General features: G+C 39.3%; 1 protein-coding gene across 3 annotated transcripts; it reads left to right on the forward strand.

The window, feature by feature from the left end:
- LOC111912695 (probable LRR receptor-like serine/threonine-protein kinase At1g07650) lies at positions 1-2,370 on the forward strand. Of its 3 annotated transcripts, none has more exons than XR_008226378.1 (5): positions 1-140; positions 236-410; positions 528-656; positions 750-1,615; positions 1,808-2,370. XR_008226378.1 is itself a non-coding variant. In XM_042898467.2 (4 exons), exons 1-4 carry the CDS (start codon positions 47-49, stop codon positions 811-813), a joined length of 462 nt encoding a protein of 153 aa, XP_042754401.2. In that variant the 5' UTR covers positions 1-46; the 3' UTR covers positions 814-2,370. The 3 variants fall into 3 exon arrangements, 1 of the variants encoding a protein (XP_042754401.2); XR_008226377.1 differs by having other exon boundaries at positions 750-1,368; positions 1,449-2,370; XM_042898467.2 differs by having other exon boundaries at positions 750-2,370.
- The last annotated feature ends 20,351 nt before the right edge of the window (positions 2,371-22,721 follow it).

Here is a 22,721-nt window from a genome sequence, read left to right on the forward strand (position 1 = left end):
GATCATACCTTGCTTTTAAATAGACAGAAGATTGTGCATATGCAGCATGTTTTATATGTCACGGCTGGTTAACGGAATAAACAGAGTTGATGAAGCGGAAGAAGTTCCTTTTGATGAATGGCAAAGGCAATTCTTTTGTTGTATGTTTCGTTTCTTTTCTTTTTCAAGATTCTGAGTTATTCGATATGTATTTGCGAAGAATAACTCAACGAGATTGTTTGATCTTATCCTGCAGTGAATAGGACACTTGAGGAAATAGCCAAACAAATGGGGAAAAATGACTTTGATTTTAGGCTAAACCCATGCGATGGGAATCCCAACTGGAATAGTGAAATGCATCTGTATAAGTATAACATCACTGTTGTCTATGTTTGCTCATACCCTGGCGGTGTTTGTCATGTCGTTGCCATGTAAGTTCTATGATTTCATTTTTTATTTAATTTTGTAGTGGCTATTAATTAGCAAACGTGTAATTTTTGTATAAAGATAAAATTGAAGGGATCAAAACTTGCTTTATATATGAACAGATCTCTCAAAGGACAGGATCTTGAGAGTGTTCTTCCATCGTCTCTAGCAAAGTTACATTACATCAGTGATTTAAATGGAAATACTTCTCAGTTTCTGAACCTAAGTAGCATGACAAACATGGAAATATTGTAAGTCATCATACGGTTTAGAAATCTATTAAAAAGTTGATAAATTTCAAGATTGGATTTTTATATCTTCAAGAAATTTGGGCGAAATTGCAGGATATTGAGATGCTGGAGGATTTCTGATTCTATATCAGAAATGTCCAAATTAAGGCATCTGTAATAATTCTCCCTCTTCCGTTTCTTGATTAAATGAAGCCTATTTTAGACTATATCCATTAGCATCATCTTGAGCATTTCTTTGTGATTATCTTCAGTGGTTGTTCAAACATTCTGATATACTCTTTCTCCATCTATATTCACTCAAAGAGATCTCAGTTTCAACAATTTGGAAGGTGATATACCATATCTAAAAGGACTAGATCTGGAGAAAATGTAATCTTATACCCACATGTGTTGTTTAGATTGAATTTTTTTTTCCATCGCATAAGCACCAAGTTAATTCCGATCTTTGATTCAATGTAGAGACCTTAGCAAGTGCCTTAGCTAGTTTTTCGTTTCCTTTTTTCCCTTTTTGTAGGGGGCAAGTATATTGAGGAATTTTGACATAACGGTTGAAGTGGGTAGGGTTGATAAGGCCCTAAAAAAAGAAATAAAAACGTCAATGTCAGTAACATAACATTAGAAATTCGTTTCCAATATGCTCGAAAAGCTACAACAGCAGTCCCAAGTAGAGGATCATATGGCCCTTTAATATCATCTATTTCTATGGTGTGTGGTATGTTATTGTTCCTACTTTAATCTTCCGTTTTACTGCTAATTAAGTTTATAATGACATTGTTGTTATTTACTATTTAGACCTGAATCCTCCAATTGATGACAAAAGCAAGAAAACTATTGTCATTGTTGTGGTGGCTGGAAATGTGTTCCTCATTCTCATAATTCTTGGTGTTGCACGGCTGGGGTTTTATTATATACACGAGAGCACATGAAGTGGGAAAGAGGTTTAATTTGATTATTACTCGGTATAAGAAAAACTATCCCATTCAAAAATATGGTTATGATATAAGTTACGTACAATTTTGAAATTTTGTGGTAACTCCTTGATATCACCATATATAGTCATATAATTTATGTGATATCTTAGTATTTTTAGTGATATTTTAGTCATAACCGAAGATATTGGATACTTATAATGTCTAAATCTTATTTTATAGTAGCAAAGACATGCATGGAAGAAAATGAGCTGAAATGTTATGCTGGAAGTTGGAGAACCGAATACATTCATCAAAGAGAAAAAATCAACTACAGAGAACACCACGGCACGATAACACCTTTGCCATGGCACGATGATGTGTCATGATCGATATGAATACCGGATAGAGTCCAATAATGATTACTTGGAAGGTATGCGAAGCAGTCGCCACCACGACGTGATAATCACCTCACCACGACGTGATAATAACCTCATTCATTATCTGAAGGATATACAACGATTATTATTCGAACTTTGAAGACCAAAGAACCCTCAAAAACCCTTTGGAGACTAGAGATCGATATTGGATCAAGATTCAAAGAGATCAATATTGGAGCAAGATTCGAAGAGATCGAGAGTTAATTGCATTTAATCGTGTTTAACAGAGTTTACTTCGTTTTTATCTATGTTTCTACTTTAGTTATGCGCTCAAAACTCTTTACATTTGTTTATAGTAGATAAACCTCAAGACCATGTGTTGATTTCAATGATTTCGGATCTAATATAGTTTGGTTATTATTTATATTTGATTGATCATTTACTTTTTAGTATGGGTGTTAACTAATTCTATGATCATTGTGCTAGTTATTAATTAATTATTAGTACTAGATAATCCAATCAAGATAACTAGTCATTATAAAATTCGGGAACCAACTTATAAATCAATTTCACTGTAACGAAATCAACCATAGGGGAAATGTGAATCGAATCTAAACGGAAGTACTATTTATATTCTACTTTAATTCATTATCTGTTTTGTTCTGTTTAGTTTAAATAATTGTTTGCTACAAGATTATTACACTACAAGAAAAAGACCCTTTTACGACGCGCAAACCACAACACTCATTGATTTATGTTACGCAAATGAGAGTGACATTAAAAAAGTGTCATCTCTTCAAAAAATTTAAGGATTTAGGGGGCGCATTATTAAGTGCCCTTAAATTATTGTCATAATAAAAAAATTAAAAACACGGAGGGCGCTACATCTTAAATGCGTGACCTCTATGCATGTCGCTTTATAATTTTAATGAACGCGCGTTTAGTAAGGGGAGGGGGGGGGGGGGGGAATTAAAACCCAAAAAAATCCCGCTTCTCACTCTCTCCTTCTCCTTTTCTCTACAAACCCTAATCCGCCTCCACCACTACTTTATCCTTAAGGAATAACACAACCAAGCTGGTATCTCAGATCAACTACTCAGGCATGAAATCCCCAAAAAAAGTTAAAACCCAATAAAATTAAAACCCCGCTTCTCACTCTCTCCTTCTCCTTTTCTCTGTAAACCCTAATCCGCCTCCACCACTACTTTATCCTTAAGGAATAAAACAACCAAGCTGGTATCTCAGATCAACTACTCCGACATGGAGTTAACCCCAACACGTATAGTTGTTGCGGAAGATGGAGAAGGTCGAGAAGAAGATATCAAGGTTCTTATAGAGCCCTCTTCAGGCTCAAGTCCTTGCTGACGTGCATCATGTGAGATTTGAGACCACCGAGTGGTTTGATCGACTCGAGGGCTCCGCTCGGAGGCTGGAGTAGCGGATCAGGTCCATGAAAATCGGAGGAGGCGGTGAAGGATGGTGGTTGGAGGAGGCGATGAATAAGATGATCGAGGAGCAATATGAAGGTGGTTTGGAAAAGGTTGGAATGGAGCTGGGGAAGAGGAAAGTTAAAGGTATGCTTCGCTCCTAACTTTATTTTTTTGCTGCCTCTAAAGTGTTCGACGAAATGCTTCTGTGGTGTTTCTGTTCCAGGCTACTTTAATAATGAGATCTTGTTCCTGACTGTATCCTATCTCCAAATGTACAACAACTAAGGCAATATATTTGGGGGTTTCTTTCAAGAATCAAACTCAATGGGAGTTATGAGACTGGGATTTCCCTATTAGGTACACACATCACATAACTTTGTATATTTATGAACATGAAGAATAATTCAAGAAGCCTACTTGTATTTTATTCCACATTTCTTCTGCGTTATTTGTAAAACAACAGCTCCTTTGTAGATCATCGTTGAACTGGGAGTCGTTGGGGTTTCTCTTGTGGACCATAGACCAAAAGAGCTTGCGTACTTTTACCTGGAGAGGGTTTTTGTATCTTATTCAACTGGTTATGATAGTGGGACCACAAGCAGGTTCAAGTTGATACTCGACCATCTGAAGCTTGACAACTAACTTCCTTTGACATATATGTGTGTGCTTTTGGCACCCGAAGAAGCCTCTGATATGAATCACCCTGTTTTCAAAATGACAATTACAACATATAATGAGACCCCTAATGGTATCCAGGTCTACCCATACGTCTACATACGGGTAATCAGCGAGTCCCTTGTTGTGTTTAAACTTCCCTATATATATGGAAGGTAGTTCTGATACATAATAAAGTTTTGCTGTTAATATTATTGTAGGTAACTGACAAAATTTTGTTGATCCAGAGATCCGTGTCAAGTAATAAATCATCTATAATGACTTATTGTAACAATACATGTAATATTAGGTTAGTTGTGGCTGTGCAAACAAAACGGTAACACCATCTTTTTCTTTTTTTACAGTCTAATAGATGTTTCAGAAGTCTGGCTAAAATTATCCTTGGCAATTGCATCTAGCTAGAACCTAGTTTGGTTTTGAATTTTGTTAATGGACTTTTATTTCAGCTCAATATTGATGTGTATTCTAGATTTACAACAAGGTCTCATGCCCCCATTATCTGTTTTGCGATTCAGGTATGTTTAATTTTGTTTGATGTGGTCTCATAAGTCATATATTTAATTACAAGTTTGCCAAAAATAGCAACATGCCTTACTCTGGCTACTAGTATATACACAATGTGCTTTATTTTTTATTTTATAATAACATGTTTTTCTTTCTTTACTGATAATAAAAAAATATGTAACCTGAAACATTTGTTAATAAAAAGAAGAATATGAGAAATGAATGCAAGCATTTAACCCTGTTTAAAGATGATAACGTGTTTGACTTTTTTTTTTTTTACCATCAAACACCTTTACCTTTTGCATGTGTGCAGTTAATTCTAGATATGGAGAAGGCATTACTTCAGCAAGTAATGAGTCTGACACCAGATCAAGTTAATAAGCTACCATCTGATCAAAGAAACCAAGTGCTTCAACTTCAGCAGATGTGGACATTGGACCAAACAAAGAGGAACGCGCCCTTCAATTTAAGGTATTTTCTATGTATTTTACCACTGTCATCATAGGGGTTGTTTCTTGTTTTATTTTTCATCAAGTCCTGTATGGGTAAAGTAGCTGAATCTGTAATGATGCTTATATTGATAAACCGATGTATACACAAGGTGTGTTTCTTTTTTCTAGACTGAATAAACCGTCTGAATGAGTCTAAATGACCAATTTACCCTTACATTCCAAAAAATACTATATTTATCAGTTGGTGGTTTACGAATGGAAAAATTCAGATCATTGCAGTTTTAGTCTCTAACTTTTTAAGTGGGGGTGCGGGTACTTTATTTTTTGATATTTTGGATATATTGGGAGATTACTCTTACAAATAGAACCACATATCATGTAACCCGTTCTCTCCTTAGATTTTTTTTTTCTCATGTTATTGGTATGTGGAGGTGCATATAAACTGATTAGTGCGATAGGAAGTCGCAATAATCAAGTTTGAGTGTACGGTAAACTGGTTAGCTTGCAAAACCAGACCTCTTTAATGGTGGAATGCGCTGTAACTGGATCTCATAGTCTTATGTTTAATTATGCTTTGTTTAGAAAGGCATTCATTATAATGCATCAATGTAACTACAAGTTCCAGAGAACTTAACTAAACCTCTTATTACAGATCTGCTTCCAAGTTTGTGGATTGGACTTTGAGTCGGGTTATGAAAGCATCAGTGGCATTTAAAGTTAGTGGATGGAAATGTTTGAGGGATGTTACAATCAAGTTCGAAAAGGTGATTCATCTTTTGCTTTGTGTCACTATATCTGATTTAATCTTTACTCTACTTGATGCATGTACATTAACTTCTTTTGTGTTGGGCTAGTTTATTATGGTCTTCTAACATACATCTAATTGTATTTCAATATCTTTTCTCCTACTAAGGCTGCTGTTTTTATTTTTTCATGTGAAAATATATTTTGTGGTTCGTAAGCGATATGCACATGGAACTAGTCATGTTTAACTGGTTTAAATGCTAAAAATTAGCAATAGAGAGAGCACTAAGTCCATTATTTTATTATTATTATTATTATTTTTGTTGTTGTTGTGGTTGTTGTTGTTGTTTAATTTAACTCTGAATATTCTATATCTCTTTTTATTCTTGGCAAGGCATCGTGGTGTAGTACGTGGAATATGTGATCTTGTCAAATGCTAGGTAGGAAATGTTCTAGAAATTTGGAACTAAATTATACAAATTAACAAAATTGTGCTTATATAGACATGTTACGGATTTATGATATTTTTCATGCTTATGTATATTTCAAAACCTGTTCAAAGTTCTAATTTGTTTGATGGTTATAACTGGAGTAGTTTGTGTATATGATGTGCAGATGACTCACAAATATCTAATATTCCTACGATCTCAAATGTTCGGCGGGATCTTACAAAGTGGCCAGAAATACATGATAAACTTGTTCTCTCAGCTGTAAAGGTAACTTCCTAAATCATTTTGATAGCAGAGAATAACATCATGTGAAAGGATACAAATAAACTAGCGACTTCACGTTTTTTTTACATATTGAAATTCCCTACCAGATACCTTATTTAAGAACATCAGGTTCTGCACGTAGATATGGTGTAAAATAAATTTAGGAAAAGATCACCACTAAAAATTCATAAAATTAATTTGGCTTACCAATAGTTATTGGTTCAGTTGAAGCAGAAACTGGACATCCTTTTGTTCCATCTTCTCTTATAAGGGTATAAATGGCAACCAAAGAAACATTTTTATATATATTGGTAGAAATTACAATGTAACAGAAATGACAGAATGGAAAAGAAATAAGACCTGGGCAAACAGGGGCAGTTTCGGAATATGATGGTTCACTCGATCTTCCAAGTATCTGTTATAATGCACTCACATTGAAGCAACTACCAATGTCATCAAATCGCAACTTATACGAACTGGAACATAGTGATTGTAATGGCTCAAAGGATTTTTTCTCTTTTGTACAAATGTACCTGTGTCTTTTTATTTTTTTAATACAGCATGATAAAATAAGTATTTAGTATTTGCATCCAAGACATGACCTTAAGGATGAAGAATAATAATACCTCATTGGATTCAGATCCACATGCTATATATCCATCAAGAACAGATAAGCCAACAAAGTTCTGAAATGAATCGGATTGATTGTTTTAGTAGTTTACGATTTTGTCCCTGACTGTTATCAACAAAATGTAGAAAACAAGTTTTCTTTATTTATTTTATTTATTTATTTATTTTTTTATGATAGAATCTTTCACCATTGATGAGCCCGAGTCACTTGTATTAAAATTGGAAACTATTTGGTAGTTTACAATTTTGTCCCTAAACGTGATGTGTTTTCATTAGGATTCCATGAAGAAGTTGCTATCAAGAGGAACAATTTTGATTGGGCATAGTATCATTCCATAATATGAGTGTTTCTTTTTGACTTAATTGAGAAAGTTGGACTTTTTACGAATTTGCCCTTGTGTAACTTTTGTATGCAGTATTGAAGACAGTTCACACAAGAGTAATTGACACCTCTCTTGTATTCAAATATTGGAGTGGCTCCAATTTCAGGTGACCATCTTTGAATGATTTGTGTAAGGAAAGTTTCAAATATCTAGTTGCAATATTTTATTCCACCCAAAAACACGTAAATACCCTCTTCACTTTCATCGTTGAAAATTGCCTTAAAAGGCTTATTCAGTCTTGTCTATTTTGAGCATTTCCTTAGTTTATAAAAATATTAGATTGTTTCTTCATTATATCAAGAAACTTGCAAAAAGACATAAATACCCTCTTATCTATTTTGCAGTTCCTCTGTCCTGGAAATAGGAAGCGATCCGGTGTACTCAATTGAACTCCTTCGTGAAGAGAATGATGCGGTTATTTTAGTAGTGGGGGCAACAAAGCCACGAGACCTTCCTGTTCCTGGACGTGAGCTCTCAAGTGTGCATTTTGCAATGGAATTTATACATGCGAATACTAAAAGCTTATTGGATAGCAATCTTGAAGATGGAAACTATATGAGAGGAACCAAACGTAGCGCATTATACTCTCATTTATTTTCTAACTATAACAATATACTTCCATTTTCTTAACAACAACGTACAATCATATCCCCTTAGTCATTCGAACGATTATTTGTATGACATTAAACTTATTCAATGGATTCTATTTTTTGTATATGATATTTTATTTTCTATTATGAAACATCAAATACAAATTTAATTTGAAAATAAGTAAATCTATAAATAATATTTTTTTTAAACATTTAAAATTATGATACGCAAAAATGTGTGTCATCTTCATTTATGACATGGCCTTTCTTGACAGGGGCATTCTTGATACGCAATGCGTGTCATTAACACGCGCGTCGTAAGGTTACGACACGCGAATGTGTATCGTCTTCCTTTATGACAGGGCCTTTTTTGATACACATTGCGTGTTGTAAACGTGCGTCGTAATTGCGCGTCGTAAATGCGCGTCGTCTCTCTTTGTGACAGGGCCTTCCTTGACGCGCATTTGCGCGTCGTCTGAGCCTTTTATGACGTGCAATGAGCATCGTAAAAGGCTGTTTTTCTAATAGTGTTAAAAGTTGATGTTAGAAGTTTATGAACTTTAATATCAGAAAACCCCATATTTTATAGTATTTTTCTAGTTTAATTAGTAGTATATGTTTTTATTGTGGAATCATACTTGTTCTCCAAGTTTTCGACAACCTTTTCTTACCTTAAACTATATTATTTAGTGACTAGGTACACTGCTTATTTCTACTTAAAACTGGTAATAAATGACATAATTATCTAATAGCCATTCGAACTTCCAGGCCATCTGCATCTTTTCGTGACTATATTATTTCGTTTGAGACCTTCTCTATAGCCATTCGAACTTCCAAGCCATCTCCATTTTTTCGAGATTTATTGTCCTAGGCAGAAAATCATGAGATTTTCCTACAATCTATGCATGGTTTCGCTGCCCCTACTGTTGCGTTTATCCCTGAGTCTCGTTATAATAATAATAAAGGAAGGTCATCAAACTATTCTCGTGGTGGAGGAAGAGGACTTGGGGGGCAGACGTCCTCCTCATTGTCAACCGTGTCGTATAAATAGGCATTATGCCTCCTCTTGTCCAAGTCTTCACACTTATGCAACCAACTCTGCCATCCCATCAGATGCAAACCTGGCCCAGGCTTTTCATTCCCAGTGTCATGTGAACCAAGGTCATCCAGATTGGTATGTTGATTCGGGAGCAACTGCACACATGACTCCTTCCATCAATAATGTCAATCCATCGGCTCCATATTCCAGTAATATGCACGTTGTTTTTGGTAATGGAAATAAACTTCCTGTTTCTCATATGGGTACTTCTATGGTTGCTAAATTTTTTTCATTACAAGATGTCTTGGTTATTCCTAGTTTAACCAAGAACCTGGTATCCATCAGTAAACTCACCATGGATCACCCGGTTGATGTCCTTTTTTCTCAACCTTTCTTTCATATTCAGGACATGAAAAGCAAGCAGGTGATAGCTCAAGGACAATGTGAAGATGGATTCTACGTTCTTAGAGATGGTCCCACAACGTTGGTGGCAGTTTCCGGTGTTTCTAATAAAGCTTCTTTTGAACTATGACATAGTCGTTTAGGACATATTTCTTTTGACATTATTTCTAGTTTACATAAACGAGGTTTTTTACATGTTACTTCTTTGTTACCAAAACCTATTGTGTGCGAACCTTGTCAACTTTCTAAAAGTCAAAGATTATCTTTTGAATTAAATCCTAAACGTTCATCGCATCCTTTAGATTTAATACATTGTGAATTATGGGGACCAGCTCCGGCTTTATCTGATGGCTATCGATATTATGTCATTTTTGTAGATGACCATTCACGGTTCACATGGTTCTATCCTTTAAAGGCAAAATCTGGTTTCTATGTTGTAACAACGTAAATTTTCAAAACAATTTTTCATTTTTAAAACATACATTTACTCATAAATATTGTCAAAACATATTGTATAAATTGTTATCATCACAAAACATCTCCCCAGAATCTCAAACATAATCTCCATAAGTGTGTATGAATCATGTCGGCGCCTTCCCGCGCTCATCACTAGTACCTGAAACACATAACACAACAACTGTAAGCATAAATGCTTAGTGAGTTTCCCCAAAATACCGCATACAACATATACGCCACTCGAGGCTATAATACGACCTTTCGGTCGATGTGTCTCAGCGGGACCCTCCAGTCCCATAGCTCGTTGGACCCTCTGGTCCGGTCATAGCTCGTTGGGCCCTCCGACCCGGTCTATATCATTGGACCCTTCGGTCCGGTCTATAACATCATACAGAATACATATAACACATAGCACATAATCTTATACATAACACATAAGACCCTCTGGTCTACACAATATACCACTCTAGGTAACGTATAGTGAGAAGACTCACCTCGATGTCTCGGTAAGTGTCTGACTCGGTAGAAATGTGATCTAGCCTCCGCCTAATCACATAAAGTAAATACTCTCATAAATACAACTGTACTCAACACTAAAATTCAACAAGGTCAACGGTCCAACTTTAACCCGACTCATCGAGTGCACTAGGGCGACTCGGCGAGTCTACACGTGTCCACTGACTCTCTCTTAGACCTTCTCTTGGCACGTCGAGTACTTCCCCTGACTCGACGAGTTCCACCTAGCATGAATCGCGGGGCCACCCCGACTCAACTCGCCGAGTCTCAAGAGCAACTCGGCGAGTTCCACTTTGAACTCAGACTCCCCTGACTCTCCCTAACTCACCGAGTTATTCCCCAACTCGGTAAGTCCACTCACTGAGTGATTAATGGGCAACCTGCATACTACTCGCCGAGTCTGTTCTTCGGACTCGGCGAGTTCATGCCATGCACAAACTCTATACAACTCCTGAGGTCAGATCTGTTCCATACAATCATAGATCTGGCCTTGGCATTCATATAACATCTAAATGGTTCAAAATGGTGATTTAGCTCCAAAAATGACATCCCAAACTCATGGCTCCCAAAAAGACTCGTAAAGCTCCAAGGGTTATGGCCTCTGGACCTCTTTGGGTCCAGATCCAGAACACAAACTCGAGAAGGGACAAAATGTTCCACTTAATCAACCTCTAAAAGGGTTAGAAAACCCTAACACTAAGAATCAGCACCAAAAACTGAAGAAGGTCTGAGAATAATACCTCAATACAATCTCTATGAGCTCAAAACCACCAAAATCGCACCTCCTTTAGCCTCCCCTTGCCTTGGTCACTTCCTTCTTGCAATAACACCCACAAAAGGATCAAGAATGGCCTTTTCTTCCTCACAAACGCTCTAGATCTCTTAGGGTTTCTCTCTGGGGGTTGGTGGCCGCAAATGACGGGCCTAAGACCCTTTAAATAGGTCTAAAACCCTGGAAATTAGGGTTTCATTAAACAGCGTGGACTCGCTGAGTCCACTCATGAACTCGCCGAGTCCAGCTATGAACTCGCATACGAATTCGCGACCATACTCGGCGAGTCTAGACGCCAACTCGCTGAGTCTCCCCTCAACACCCAAAAATAAAAGAGCAAAATATAATACCTGGGAAACCGAATGTTACATATGTTGTTTTACCTACATTTATCAAGCTTGTGCAAACTCAATTCTCCAGAAAATTAAAGTATTTTAGAGTGATGGAGGTACTGAATTTGTTAATAATACAGTTCGTCAAATATTCGCAGAAAATGGTACTTTCCATCAATTATCTTGTCCTTACACTCCCCAACAAAACGGACGTGCAGAACGTAAGCACCGCCACATTATTGAAACCGGTCTTGCTATGCTTTTTGATGCTCGTTGATGAGATTAAAACTTAATCTTGAAGATCGATTAGATCTCAAACAGGTAAAATAAAGATTAAACAGCAAGAACACGAAAGCAATAAACAACTCAAGAATGAATCAAACGTGTCGAATGATTATAAAACAACCCTCAGAAGAGCTCGATCAAGAACATCAACTGTAGAGGGTTAGAAGGTTTACAGGAACGATAAAGAAAATCAAAGTTATTGTAATTCTCTATCTTGTATTCTAGATCGTTAACCTAATATGCATGCAAGCATATTGTTATATAATAAACCTAACAGGCTCACGGTTGGACAGGCCCAAACCGGAGTACAAAATAATTGGACTAATAGCCGAGCCCAATGACGCAATACTTAAACAAATCTTCAACCCAACAATCTCCCCCTTTGCGTCAATTGGAGCGAGATCTTTACTTGTTACTTGGGCCAGCAGTAGCGGCAGGTACCTTTTTCTTTACAGTCTGAAACAGACGAGAGATAAGAGCAAGTATCGTTTGTCTGAATCTGATGTACCATTGAATCATATCGTTGAAGTATTTGATATCGTCCACTGCATTCTCTTTACACCGACGGATGATCGACAGCACATGCTCTAGACAAGCAGTGGTATAAAGATGTTTATCCGCTAAAGCAAAGAGACATTTCTGTCCTTCTGCCCTAGTGAACATGACCGAATTACGCCTTGTGTCGACCTTGCCCATCTTCATTTGATTGAGATCACTGGCCGATCCAACAGGAGCTATCTTCGGTTTCTTCTTGAAGACAGTGGCTACCTCCTGATCCATCAAGGCTACCTCCATGATATAACATACTAACATCCTTTTGAGATGGTCTATAATCAGACCATATTCAGCTTCATTCGTCAAGAGGATGTTATGCAGAACAATCCAATCATGGGGGTTGAGGTTTGGTAGATCTGCTAAGGATATAAGATGTTCGGTTCTTGCAGACCCTCGAATCACCCTGAACCGAACATTGATGAATCTCCCTTCGGAATATGGCTTTAAAACCCAAACATTAACGATCTTCTGAGCACTCCATGTTTGGTACTGTGGTTGAGCAGCCTTCAGATAGAAATCGATTAACTCCCTATCAACCTCAGGATTAGGATGAGGGACTTCAAAAATGTTGGAGAAGGCGTGGAAGATAAACGCCTTTCGGGTCAAGGGCATATCGAACTGCGAATCGACAGAATTATAGCAGTCGAAGGAGATCACCGGTTCGAGCCATAGGATGCTAGGAGTATCTATGGCCTCCTTTATCATTCTCTCCCGAGTCCACGCAGGGAAAAGAGTCTTCCTCCTCTCGAGGAGATCGTGGGCTTCTTTCTTCTTGCGTTCGGCTTCTTCAGCTTCTCGCGCCACACGAATATTATCATTTTCAACATTGCGACTATTTTTGCATTTAAGCAAGTTAGCAATGGTTTCTTTATCATCTTCCTCAGCTATTTTCTTTCCTTTATCCTTCACACCCGAACCCGAAGTTTGACCAGTAGGAGGTGGTTCGGTTGTGTGAGCAGCTTTTGAGGAAGGAGGTGGGTTCGATCTGGACTTCACTTCTCCCCCTTGTTTCGGAGTGGACACGAAACTAGGTAGCCCTTCTATTTTGCTGAGGAGGTCCAGGGCAGGAGCAAGTTTTTCAGCAAGGGTTCGCCTCACCGAATGATTGAGAATCAGATCGTGTGCTTCCAGGATGTTGGATAGGGCAGAGTGTACATCCGAAACACATGTTTTGATAACCTCCCGTTCGGATCGAAGAGCTTCAATCTGTTGCTGAGAGTTTGAAAGCTGAGCGCTCTTGACCTTGAGGGCGGTGGTTTTATTAGCAAGAACATCCATTAACGAGTTTTCGGCAGCGAGATCCTCTTGAAGTTTAGCGAGGCGCTCGTCAATGGAGGCACGAAGGGCCGAGTTGTCGTCGCTGATGGATTGGCGAAGGGTAGCGAACGACTGCAACTCCGTTGAGACAAAACTGGCCAATTGTTGAACGATTGGTTCCAAAGTTGTCTTTGTAGCATCAGCGCTCTCCTGTAAGGACTTCAACAGGGAAGAGGCTTCAGAGAATAGTTTATCAACTTTTGCGGTCGCTACCTTACATGCTTTTGTGGAGGCGTCTATTGCTGCAGTGGCAGAGGCGACGGAATCATGCTGAGCCCTGGAGAAGGCATCAACAATCTTCTGAAGAGCAGCTTCAGAGAGAGAGGACTGAGTGTTGGAGGATAAAGCAAGAAGCAATTCAACCTTCTCATTTAGCTCCTTAAGATGCTTCTTTGTTACTGGAGCATCGTCCTCTTCGTTGCTTTGAACTTGAAACGGACTAAAGTAGACCGAATCGAAGGTCATATTTTCCCCTCCAAGGAAAGGGTTATCTCCATCAGAGGCATGATCTGGAGATGTTGGGGGTGGTGAAGCTGGGGGTGTGGTGGTATGTGTAGGTTCAGGTTGAGTGTTGGTGGGGGTAGTTTCGGGTGGTGGTTGAGTATGGGTAGTTTCGGTATGAGGTGGTGGTTCGGTTGAATCGGTATGAACCCCCGTATCAGATACGTTGGTTGTAACCTTTGCAGTTGTTGTAGTGGTATCTGTGAAAATGGGTGGTGGTATAGGGAAAGAGGTTGGAGGAATGGTGGTAGTGGGGGTTATGGTGGGAATGGAAGTAGGGATTGTTTGAGTAGGAGAGGGAATGGGTGAGACATGAATTTCCATGTCTGGGGTAGGTGATCGGGGTGGGGTGTTGCCTCTTGGAGGGGTTTCGCCTCTTTGAGAGCCGTCCGAACCCGAACTCTCGCCTTCTGAGTCACTCGAAGAGATGACAAGCTTTCGCTTCGGTTGAGTCTTTCGCCTCTTCGGCTGCGGGGATTGTGCAACTTTGGTTGGTTTCCTCTTCCTGGGAGAAGGACCTTTAGCAGCTTTGGTCACTTGCTTCCCTTTATCCGCCTTTTTGCCCCTATTAACAGGCTTGTCAGCATCGTGTATAGACTTGAGCATCTCCTGTGTGAGCTCCCTTGGTCCAGACTGCTTGAACTCCTTGATAGTCCGGATGATCCTGCTGTCAGATGGAACATCGTCGTACATGGTCTCCGGAATAGAGCCAATGAAGGAGAAATTTGATGCATCGGAGACGATAATCTTCGTGGTATGAAAAGTACCGATCGAAGACATCGATGCACCGGCAGCAGTGGGGACATCGAACTTATCCATCGCCCACTTTGTGATGAGAGTCCAGAACCGGGCATACAACACCTCAGAATGTCGTGAAGAAGAAGAGAGGCTCTGGATGAGTTGTTGCCAGAGAACAAACCCATAGTCAAGATTGACACCGTTGTAGATGCCATACATTATCGACAAGAAGAGTCGACTAGAACCATCGGATCCTGAGCTCCGTTCAGATAAGCCCTTGAAGAGGACTGTGAACATGCCGTTCCACTGTGGCGGCAAGCAGGATTTTTTAAACTTCGCGACGGAGGTGAGCACCTCTGTGTACCCCATATTGTAAAACATGTTGTAAAGATGCCCAATCGGAATCGTCTCCGGATTAATCCTTGAAGGGTCAGTAGCAAACCCTAGCAGTATACCAAATCGTTGCCTTGAAATCGAGGTCTTGTGATCAGAAACCTCGAAGAACACCCTATCGACTGCTTTATCGTAATGTGCAGTCGCATACACCTGCAATAGGAGCTCCATGGGCACAGTCTCAACCCTAGAAAGTGCAGGAGCAATTTGTGAATACTTCAGGCACTCCATGATCGGAAACATGTAGGAATCATACGCCTGAGGGGTTAGGTCAATCACCAAACACTGTTGAGGGCGAATGGGAAGGATGTGTGAGGTGGCATGGACTGAGGATGATTCTGCCATTGTTGAAGGTAGGAAGAAGAAGATGAACAGTAAAAGCTTTAGGGAATTTTTGCTCTCTTAGAAATTCGGATGCAGTAAAGAGGTAAATGGGAGTGGAGACTGCCTTTTATAATGGGTGTAAAGAGAGAGAAAAATCTGTTCAAATCTTCTATGGAAACACGAAAAGGTTTTCCGGAATGACAGATGCGTGATAGTTAAGGCATGCGATGATCACGTAGGAGAGAGAGTGTCAGATTCCTAGGAACACGCCTTCCAACAAGCGCCGTTTCAGAAGAAACCGTTTCAAATCCACACGCGCCTTTAAGTGCCAGAGAGAAATCGCTTGAAATTCGCACACGCGTCCATTATGTCAGTAAAAGAATGGGCGTTTCAAATTCGCTCGCGTCCCTTTTTAACCGTCGTTTGAAATTTCATCCTTTAATCTCCCGCCTGAGTCAGCAACCCTTAATCTTATCTTTTAAATGGCATCTTTTGAATTAATTTCCCACGTGGATGATTTTTGACCACGACTTGTAAATAACCTCCAATTCAGTAAAACAACCTGTAATTATTAGTACCAGATTTTTGGAAAATCAAAGATTTTCGTGCTAAGAGTGTAAAAAGAAAAGAAATAAAGCAACTCTTTTTATGAATAAATGTGATGTCAATAATGACACGAAACAAATGATCCCGGGCACGAATCTCTTCCTTCAAGGTCAAGAGAGACCTTAAAATGTTAATTTGGTTTCCCGTTGAATGACGATCAAACACTTATTAAGAAATGTTGAAAGGCTTCTTTTAATTAGGCTACATAAGGTGGCTTTATCTTTGATTCAACAGTCCTAATCTTGAAATAAGATAGAAAGTGAACAAAGTACTTGTGAGACCGGTGTAGTCTGTTGAACAAGTAGGTAGGAATTAATTTTAAATTGGCTTGGAAAATATAAAATCTCAACAAAAAAATTAAAAACTGGATCCCAAGGGAAGAAATGTTATGGTGTTTAACAATTTCATAGGAATCACACAAAATAAAATTTTGAGATTTCATCAAGATACATCCGTCAATTCTTTGGTGAAAACTTGAGCAAATTAATTGTTCACCGTCAATTCAAATTTAGTGTTGAATTTTGGGTTTCACTCAGCTCGTAGTGGCACGAAACTAAGATCATAAACACAGTTGTTGTGTAACCATAAACCTCAGTGGTAATTTCTGAGAGTCTCAAGGGTTACGTTGATGAAACGAATGTAATGGAGATGGTGTAAGAAATTAAAGTACCTCTGCTGCGAAAATAAGGACCAATCAGAAAACTCTTATCTCATGTGAGAAGAGAGTGAGGTAGCTCACGATTAGAATAAATGTGATAGCCTAATTGGGAAGACAAGGTTTGTTTATACCAAGTCATTAAGGCTATTATTTAGAATCTTATGAGGCTTGGGACACATACAGCAGCATGCTTCTAGGGACACTTAACTAATTCAGCAACTTTTATCCCCATAGACGAACGAACACACAAATAAAAAAAATATTTTTGGAGTTTTTGATATATATAAAAAAAATTAAAAGAAAATAAATTAAATTAAAAGAAAAAAATAAGCAAGAAAAAAAATTTAGAAAGATTAAAAAAAAAACTTTGGAAAAGTTGGTAACCGAACCCGAACGTTCGGTTGGTTTCGGTTGAGAAAAGTTTTGAAAAACCGAACCCGAGCGTTCGGTTGGTTTCGGTTTTGGAAAATTTTGAAAAACCGAACCCGAGCGTTCGGTTGGATTCGGTTTAAGAAAATTTTGAAAAACCGAACCCGAGCGTTCGGTTGGTTTCGGTTAAAGAAAATTTTGAAAAACCGAACCCGAACCTTCGGTAGGTTTCGGTTTTGGAAAATTTTGAGAAACCGAACCCGAACCTTCGGTAGGTTTCGGTTTTGAAAAATTTTAGAAAACCAAGGAATTTAGGCTTGTAATAAGAAAATACCTTTGACAATAAGAGAAACAACTTTGTACATGAAATATACAACCAAGAAATCTACCTTTGAAGTGATGAGCGAGTGAGATGATTCAACCGAACCTGAACGATCGGTCAATTTCGCTTCTTACGTTTGAGGTTGAGAGGTAGTTTGAGGTACTGACTCTGATTCCATCATACCTAGCCCTTGTAAAATTCTGTTGAATGATGCTTCAGGAAGAGCTTTGGTAAAAACGTCAGCCAGTTGATCAGTGGTTCGAACAAAGTGTACTTCAACGTTTCCATCTTCCACATGATCTTTGATGAAGTGATACCTCAGTGCTATGTGTTTGGTTTTAGAGTGTTGCACTGGGTTATGACAGATCCTAATTGCACTTTCAGAGTCACAATATAGTGGGATCTTCTTCATATTGAGTCCGTAGTCGCGAAGTTGACTTTGGATCCAAATCACTTGGGAGGTGCAGGATGCAGCGGATATGTATTCAGCTTCGGCAGTGGACAACGACACGCACGTTTGTTTCTTTGATTGCCAGCTAACCAACTTCCCGTCAAGGAATTGACAGCCGCCAGTGGTGCTTTTTCTGTCGAGTCCACATCCTCCAAGGTCTGCATCTGAGTAGGCTTGAACGAAGAAGCCTGAGTTGGAAGGATACCATAGACCTAAGGAGGCAGTTCGCTTGAGATATCGTAGAATGTTCTTCACTGCAAGCATGTGAGGTTCGCGTGGGTTTGCCTGAAATCGAGCACAATAACACACAGAAAACATAATGTCAGGCCTGCTAGCAGTGAGATACATCAGTGAGCCTATCATTTGTCGATAGAGCGTGATATCAACAGCCGGTTTGTCCAGGGATGGGGTGACCTTGGTGCCGAATGCCATTGGGACTTTGACTTTGGAATCTCCCATCATACCAAACTTTGCTAGAAGAGTCTTCGTGTAAGCTTCCTGATTGATAAAGATGCCTTCGCGTCCCTGTCTAATATTTAAGCCAAGGAAAAAGTTAATAGGACCCATTGAGCTCATTTCAAATTTAGTCTCCATCAGCTTTCTGAATTCAGCTGTTAGGCTGGGATTCGTTGAGCCAAAGATGATATCGTCGACATAAATTTGAACGATCATATGGTGGTTACCTTCCTTTTTGCGAAAGAAGGTTGGGTCAACCGAACCTTGTTTGAATTTAGACATCTTTAAGAATTTAGTTAGCGTTTCATACCAGGCTCTCGGAGCTTGTTTCAATCCGTATATAGCTTTATCCAGAATGTAGCAATGATTAGGATATTTTTCGTTCACGAACCCAGGAGGTTGCTCCACATACACTGTTTCTTGAGTTCTCCATTAAGAAATGCACACTTGACGTCCATTTGGAAAACTTCAAAGTTTTTGTGGGCAGCATAGGCAAGGAATATTCTGACGGATTCCAGCCTAGCTACAGGAGCGAAAGTCTCTTCATAATCAATCCCTTCCTCTTGACAATATCCTTTCACTACTAGACGAGCTTTGTTCCTTATAACGTTTCCTTCCTTGTCCATTTTGTTCCTAAAGACCCACTTGGGACCAACAACAGAGGCTTCTGGAGGAGTTGGAATGAGGCGCCAGACTTTGTTCCTTTCAAATTCTTCAGTTCGTCTTGCATCGCTTGAACCCAATCGGAGTGATCAAGAGCAGTGTTAACTGTCTTCGGTTCAACTTTTGATACGAATGAGTTAAACATGCAAAATTCAACTTTGGAAAATAAGGATGTTTGTTTTGCCTTGAGTTGCGATCGGGTTAGAACCTTTTCAGAGACATCCCCAACCACTTGAGAGATAGGATGATCTCTGGTCCATTTGGTGAGGGGAGGGTAGTTTGGATCAAAGGTTGGGTCCAGTTCAGCATTGATCATTTCTTCTGGCTCGGATTGGCTTTCGTAGTCGAATGACATATCAGCTTGCTCCCCCTCGATGCATGAGCTTTCAGGAATACTTTGAGAATCTTGAGCTTCATAGGTTTCTTGTGGTGCTGGTCTTTCAGGCGTTGATGCACCTTCAGATGGTGAAGCACTCTCGGTTAGCATAGTGCTTTCGGTTGGCAAAGTGCTTGGCTCCCCCTCAACTTGTGAGCTTGGCTGGGATGATGATGGTTGATTCTCCCCCTCGACTGAAGCATTGGGTGACGGAGGTTCGTCAGAGATTGATCCTCCTTCATTTATTCTCCTTGCAGCTTCTTCAACAATTTGCCTCATGTGATCAACTTTATTATCTGTTGCGCCTGCTTCTGAGAGAGTGGCTTTCTCTGGTTCGTCGAATAGCTCCAGAAACTTCTCGAATAGATTAGCGATCGAGACTGTGACTTGGCTAGTTTGAGGAAAGATTTCCCCAGCTGTGTCTTCTTTTGCCTGTAGCTTTTTGACATAGCTATCGTCGAAAGTCACGTAATAAGTCTCTTCGATTTTTCTCGAACGCTTGTTCAGAACTCTGTATGCTTTGGAAGTGAGAGAGTAGCCCAGAAAGATTCCCTCGTCGGCTTTGACATCGAACTTGTTGCGGTGTTCCTTGGAGTTAAAGATGAAACACCTTGAACCGAACATGTGGAAAAATTTCACATTGGGCTTTCTGTTGTTGAGAATCTCATAAGGTGTGAGCGTGAATCGTTTGTTGAGATAAGACCTGTTCTGTGTAAAACAAGCAGCAGAAATAGCATCAGCCCAAAAATAAAGAGGTAAGGAAGCGAAACTTAGCATTGTTCGGGCAGCTTCACACAAAGATCGGTTTCGTCTTTCGACAATTCCGTTTTGTTGAGGTGTGTAGGGAGCTGAGAAGTTGTGACTTATTCCCTTTTCTGCCAGAAATTCTTCAAATTCTCTGTTTTTGAATTCCAGACCATTGTCGCTCCTGATGTTGCGAACGACCTTCTTGAGCTGTACTTCAATCTGCTTGATGAACACTTTCAGCTTATGAGTCGCTTCAGATTTGAGCTTTAGAAAGAACACCCATGTAAATCGCGAAAAGTCATCAACAATAACAAGAATATACTTGCTACCACCGATGCTTTCGATAGATGATGGACCACATAAATCAATATGAAGTAATTCGAGTGGTTCAACAACTTTAGTGTTAATAATGGATGGATGACTTTGATGACTCTGCTTCCCCATTTCGCATGCAGCACACAGATGATCTCTATCATACTTGAGCAGTGGAAGACCTCGAACATGACCTCCAGTGACAAGTTTGTTGATGTCTTTAAAGTTGAGATGAGAGAGCCTTCGGTGCCACAACCAACTTTCGTCAGATTGTGCTTTTGACAACAGGCATATAGCTGGGTTTCGTTTGATGGGTTTGAGGTTTAGAGGAAACATTTCACCCTTATGCTTTGATTTGAGAATTACTTTCTTCGTCTTCTTCTCAATAATTTCAGAACCTTCATCGTTGAATGAGACTTTGAGACCTGTACCTCCAACAAGCTGAGATACACTGATGAGGTTGTGTTGTAGTCCTTCCACGTATGCCACCTTCCTTATAGTGAAATCACCATTGGTAATCATTCCGTATCCCTTTATGGTGCCGAAGGAGTTATTTCTAAACTTGACGTTGCCACCATTTGTAAGAGACCTGTATTCCCTGAGTTCTTCTTTCCTCCCTGTCATGTGACGCGAGCAGCCACTGTCAATGTACCATTCTTTGTCAAACTGCTCGTCACTTATAACCTGCAAAAATCAAGCAGATTTAGGAACCCAAAGTTTCTTGGGTCCACGTGAGCCTTTCACAGGTACAGGAATAGTAAGAGAGATGTCAACAAGATATGTTCGTTTTATTAGAGTTGTTTCATCTTTCTTTTTGATGGTAAAAACTTTGATTTTATTAGGATTAGATGCGTTCGGTTTAGACTCTGGTTTGGATGCAGAAACCTTTTGTTTCCCTTTTTGTTCAGCTGAAGATTGGGATTTTTTAGAACGAACAGAATGAACTTTTGAGTGAGATAGAGATGAATTGGAAGAATTAGAAGAATTAGATGAATTAGATGAGTGAGAAGGAGCGGGCTTAGATGACTTCTTGTCTGGAGACTCTAGGTGACCCTTTTGCTGTTGATCATTGGTGGGACTGACCTTAGAGTTTTGATCTCTTTTGATTTCGGAACCAAACCTTTGCTTTCGGTTGGAGTCGTCTTCTGAACCGAACCTTTGCTTTCGGTTGGTATTCTTTTCCGAACCGAACCTTGGCTTTCGGTTGTTGTGGCTCTCGTGCTTTTTAACAGGATTATTCTCAAATTTCAGATTCTTGTCTTGATGTGAGAAATATGCATTCTGTGATTGCCAGAATTGTTTCCTTTCAGAGAGATTCTTCCTATATCTCTGATTCCTTTGACGTTTCTGATTCCTCATCTGCTTCGGTTGATGATGGATATTGGCTTTCATTTTCGGTTTCTCTTTGGCTGGTTCACTTTGAACTGTGGAAGTTTCACACTGAACTGAGGAACTAGAGGGAATGTCTTCTTTTGCCGGACTTCCATTTTCTTGAGGAATGTCTTTCGTACCACTAGTACTTGGCACATCAAAATTATCTGGCTTGTTCAAGGGTTCTGGTATGTATCTACCTTTACTTATCCATGAGGTCCTTTTTGATAAGCCTACCGTTTCATCTGCATTATCGATTGGAGCTGACCAGAAGAACTCATCACAGTCATCAGCATTGTCTTCGTTTACAATTGTTATGAGTTTAGCAGTCTGATGTTCGGTTACTTCTGTGACCTTGTACACTTGATTTGGAGTGGTCCTGACCTTTTGATATACAACCGCTTTCTCTGCTAAGATCGGGGACCTTTGTTGGGACAATCGAGCGAACTCCACTGAATTTTCTGAAATTAGATTCTTGTGGTTTTCAGGTTCGCTTTTCACAAATTCTGAGCAGTCAACCGTGTCCTCTACAAAAATTTCACTCATATTGTCATCCTCATTAAGCTCAGATGCATTTTCAACATCAATTTTGTTTTCTGAGCTCAAGTTGGCGTTTAAAGAGTCAAATTTTTGTATGGTTTCGGTTCTCAGTTTAAGTCTATCATTTTCATTCAAAAGGTTTTTAAGCATGTCCT

This window comes from Lactuca sativa, chromosome 9 (genome assembly GCF_002870075.4).
Source record: "Lactuca sativa cultivar Salinas chromosome 9, Lsat_Salinas_v11, whole genome shotgun sequence".
In the NCBI taxonomy this organism is placed as follows: Eukaryota; Viridiplantae; Streptophyta; class Magnoliopsida; order Asterales; family Asteraceae; genus Lactuca; species Lactuca sativa.

Coding starts and splice junctions, on each gene's coding strand:
- LOC111912695 (XM_042898467.2), top strand. CDS start 47: ATGTTTTATATGTCACGGCTGGTTAACGGAATAAACAGAGTTGATGAA. Junction 141..235: donor GCAAAGGCAATTCTTTTGTT/GTATGTTTCGTT, acceptor CTTATCCTGCAG/TGAATAGGACACTTGAGGAA. Junction 657..749: donor ATGACAAACATGGAAATATT/GTAAGTCATCAT, acceptor GCGAAATTGCAG/GATATTGAGATGCTGGAGGA.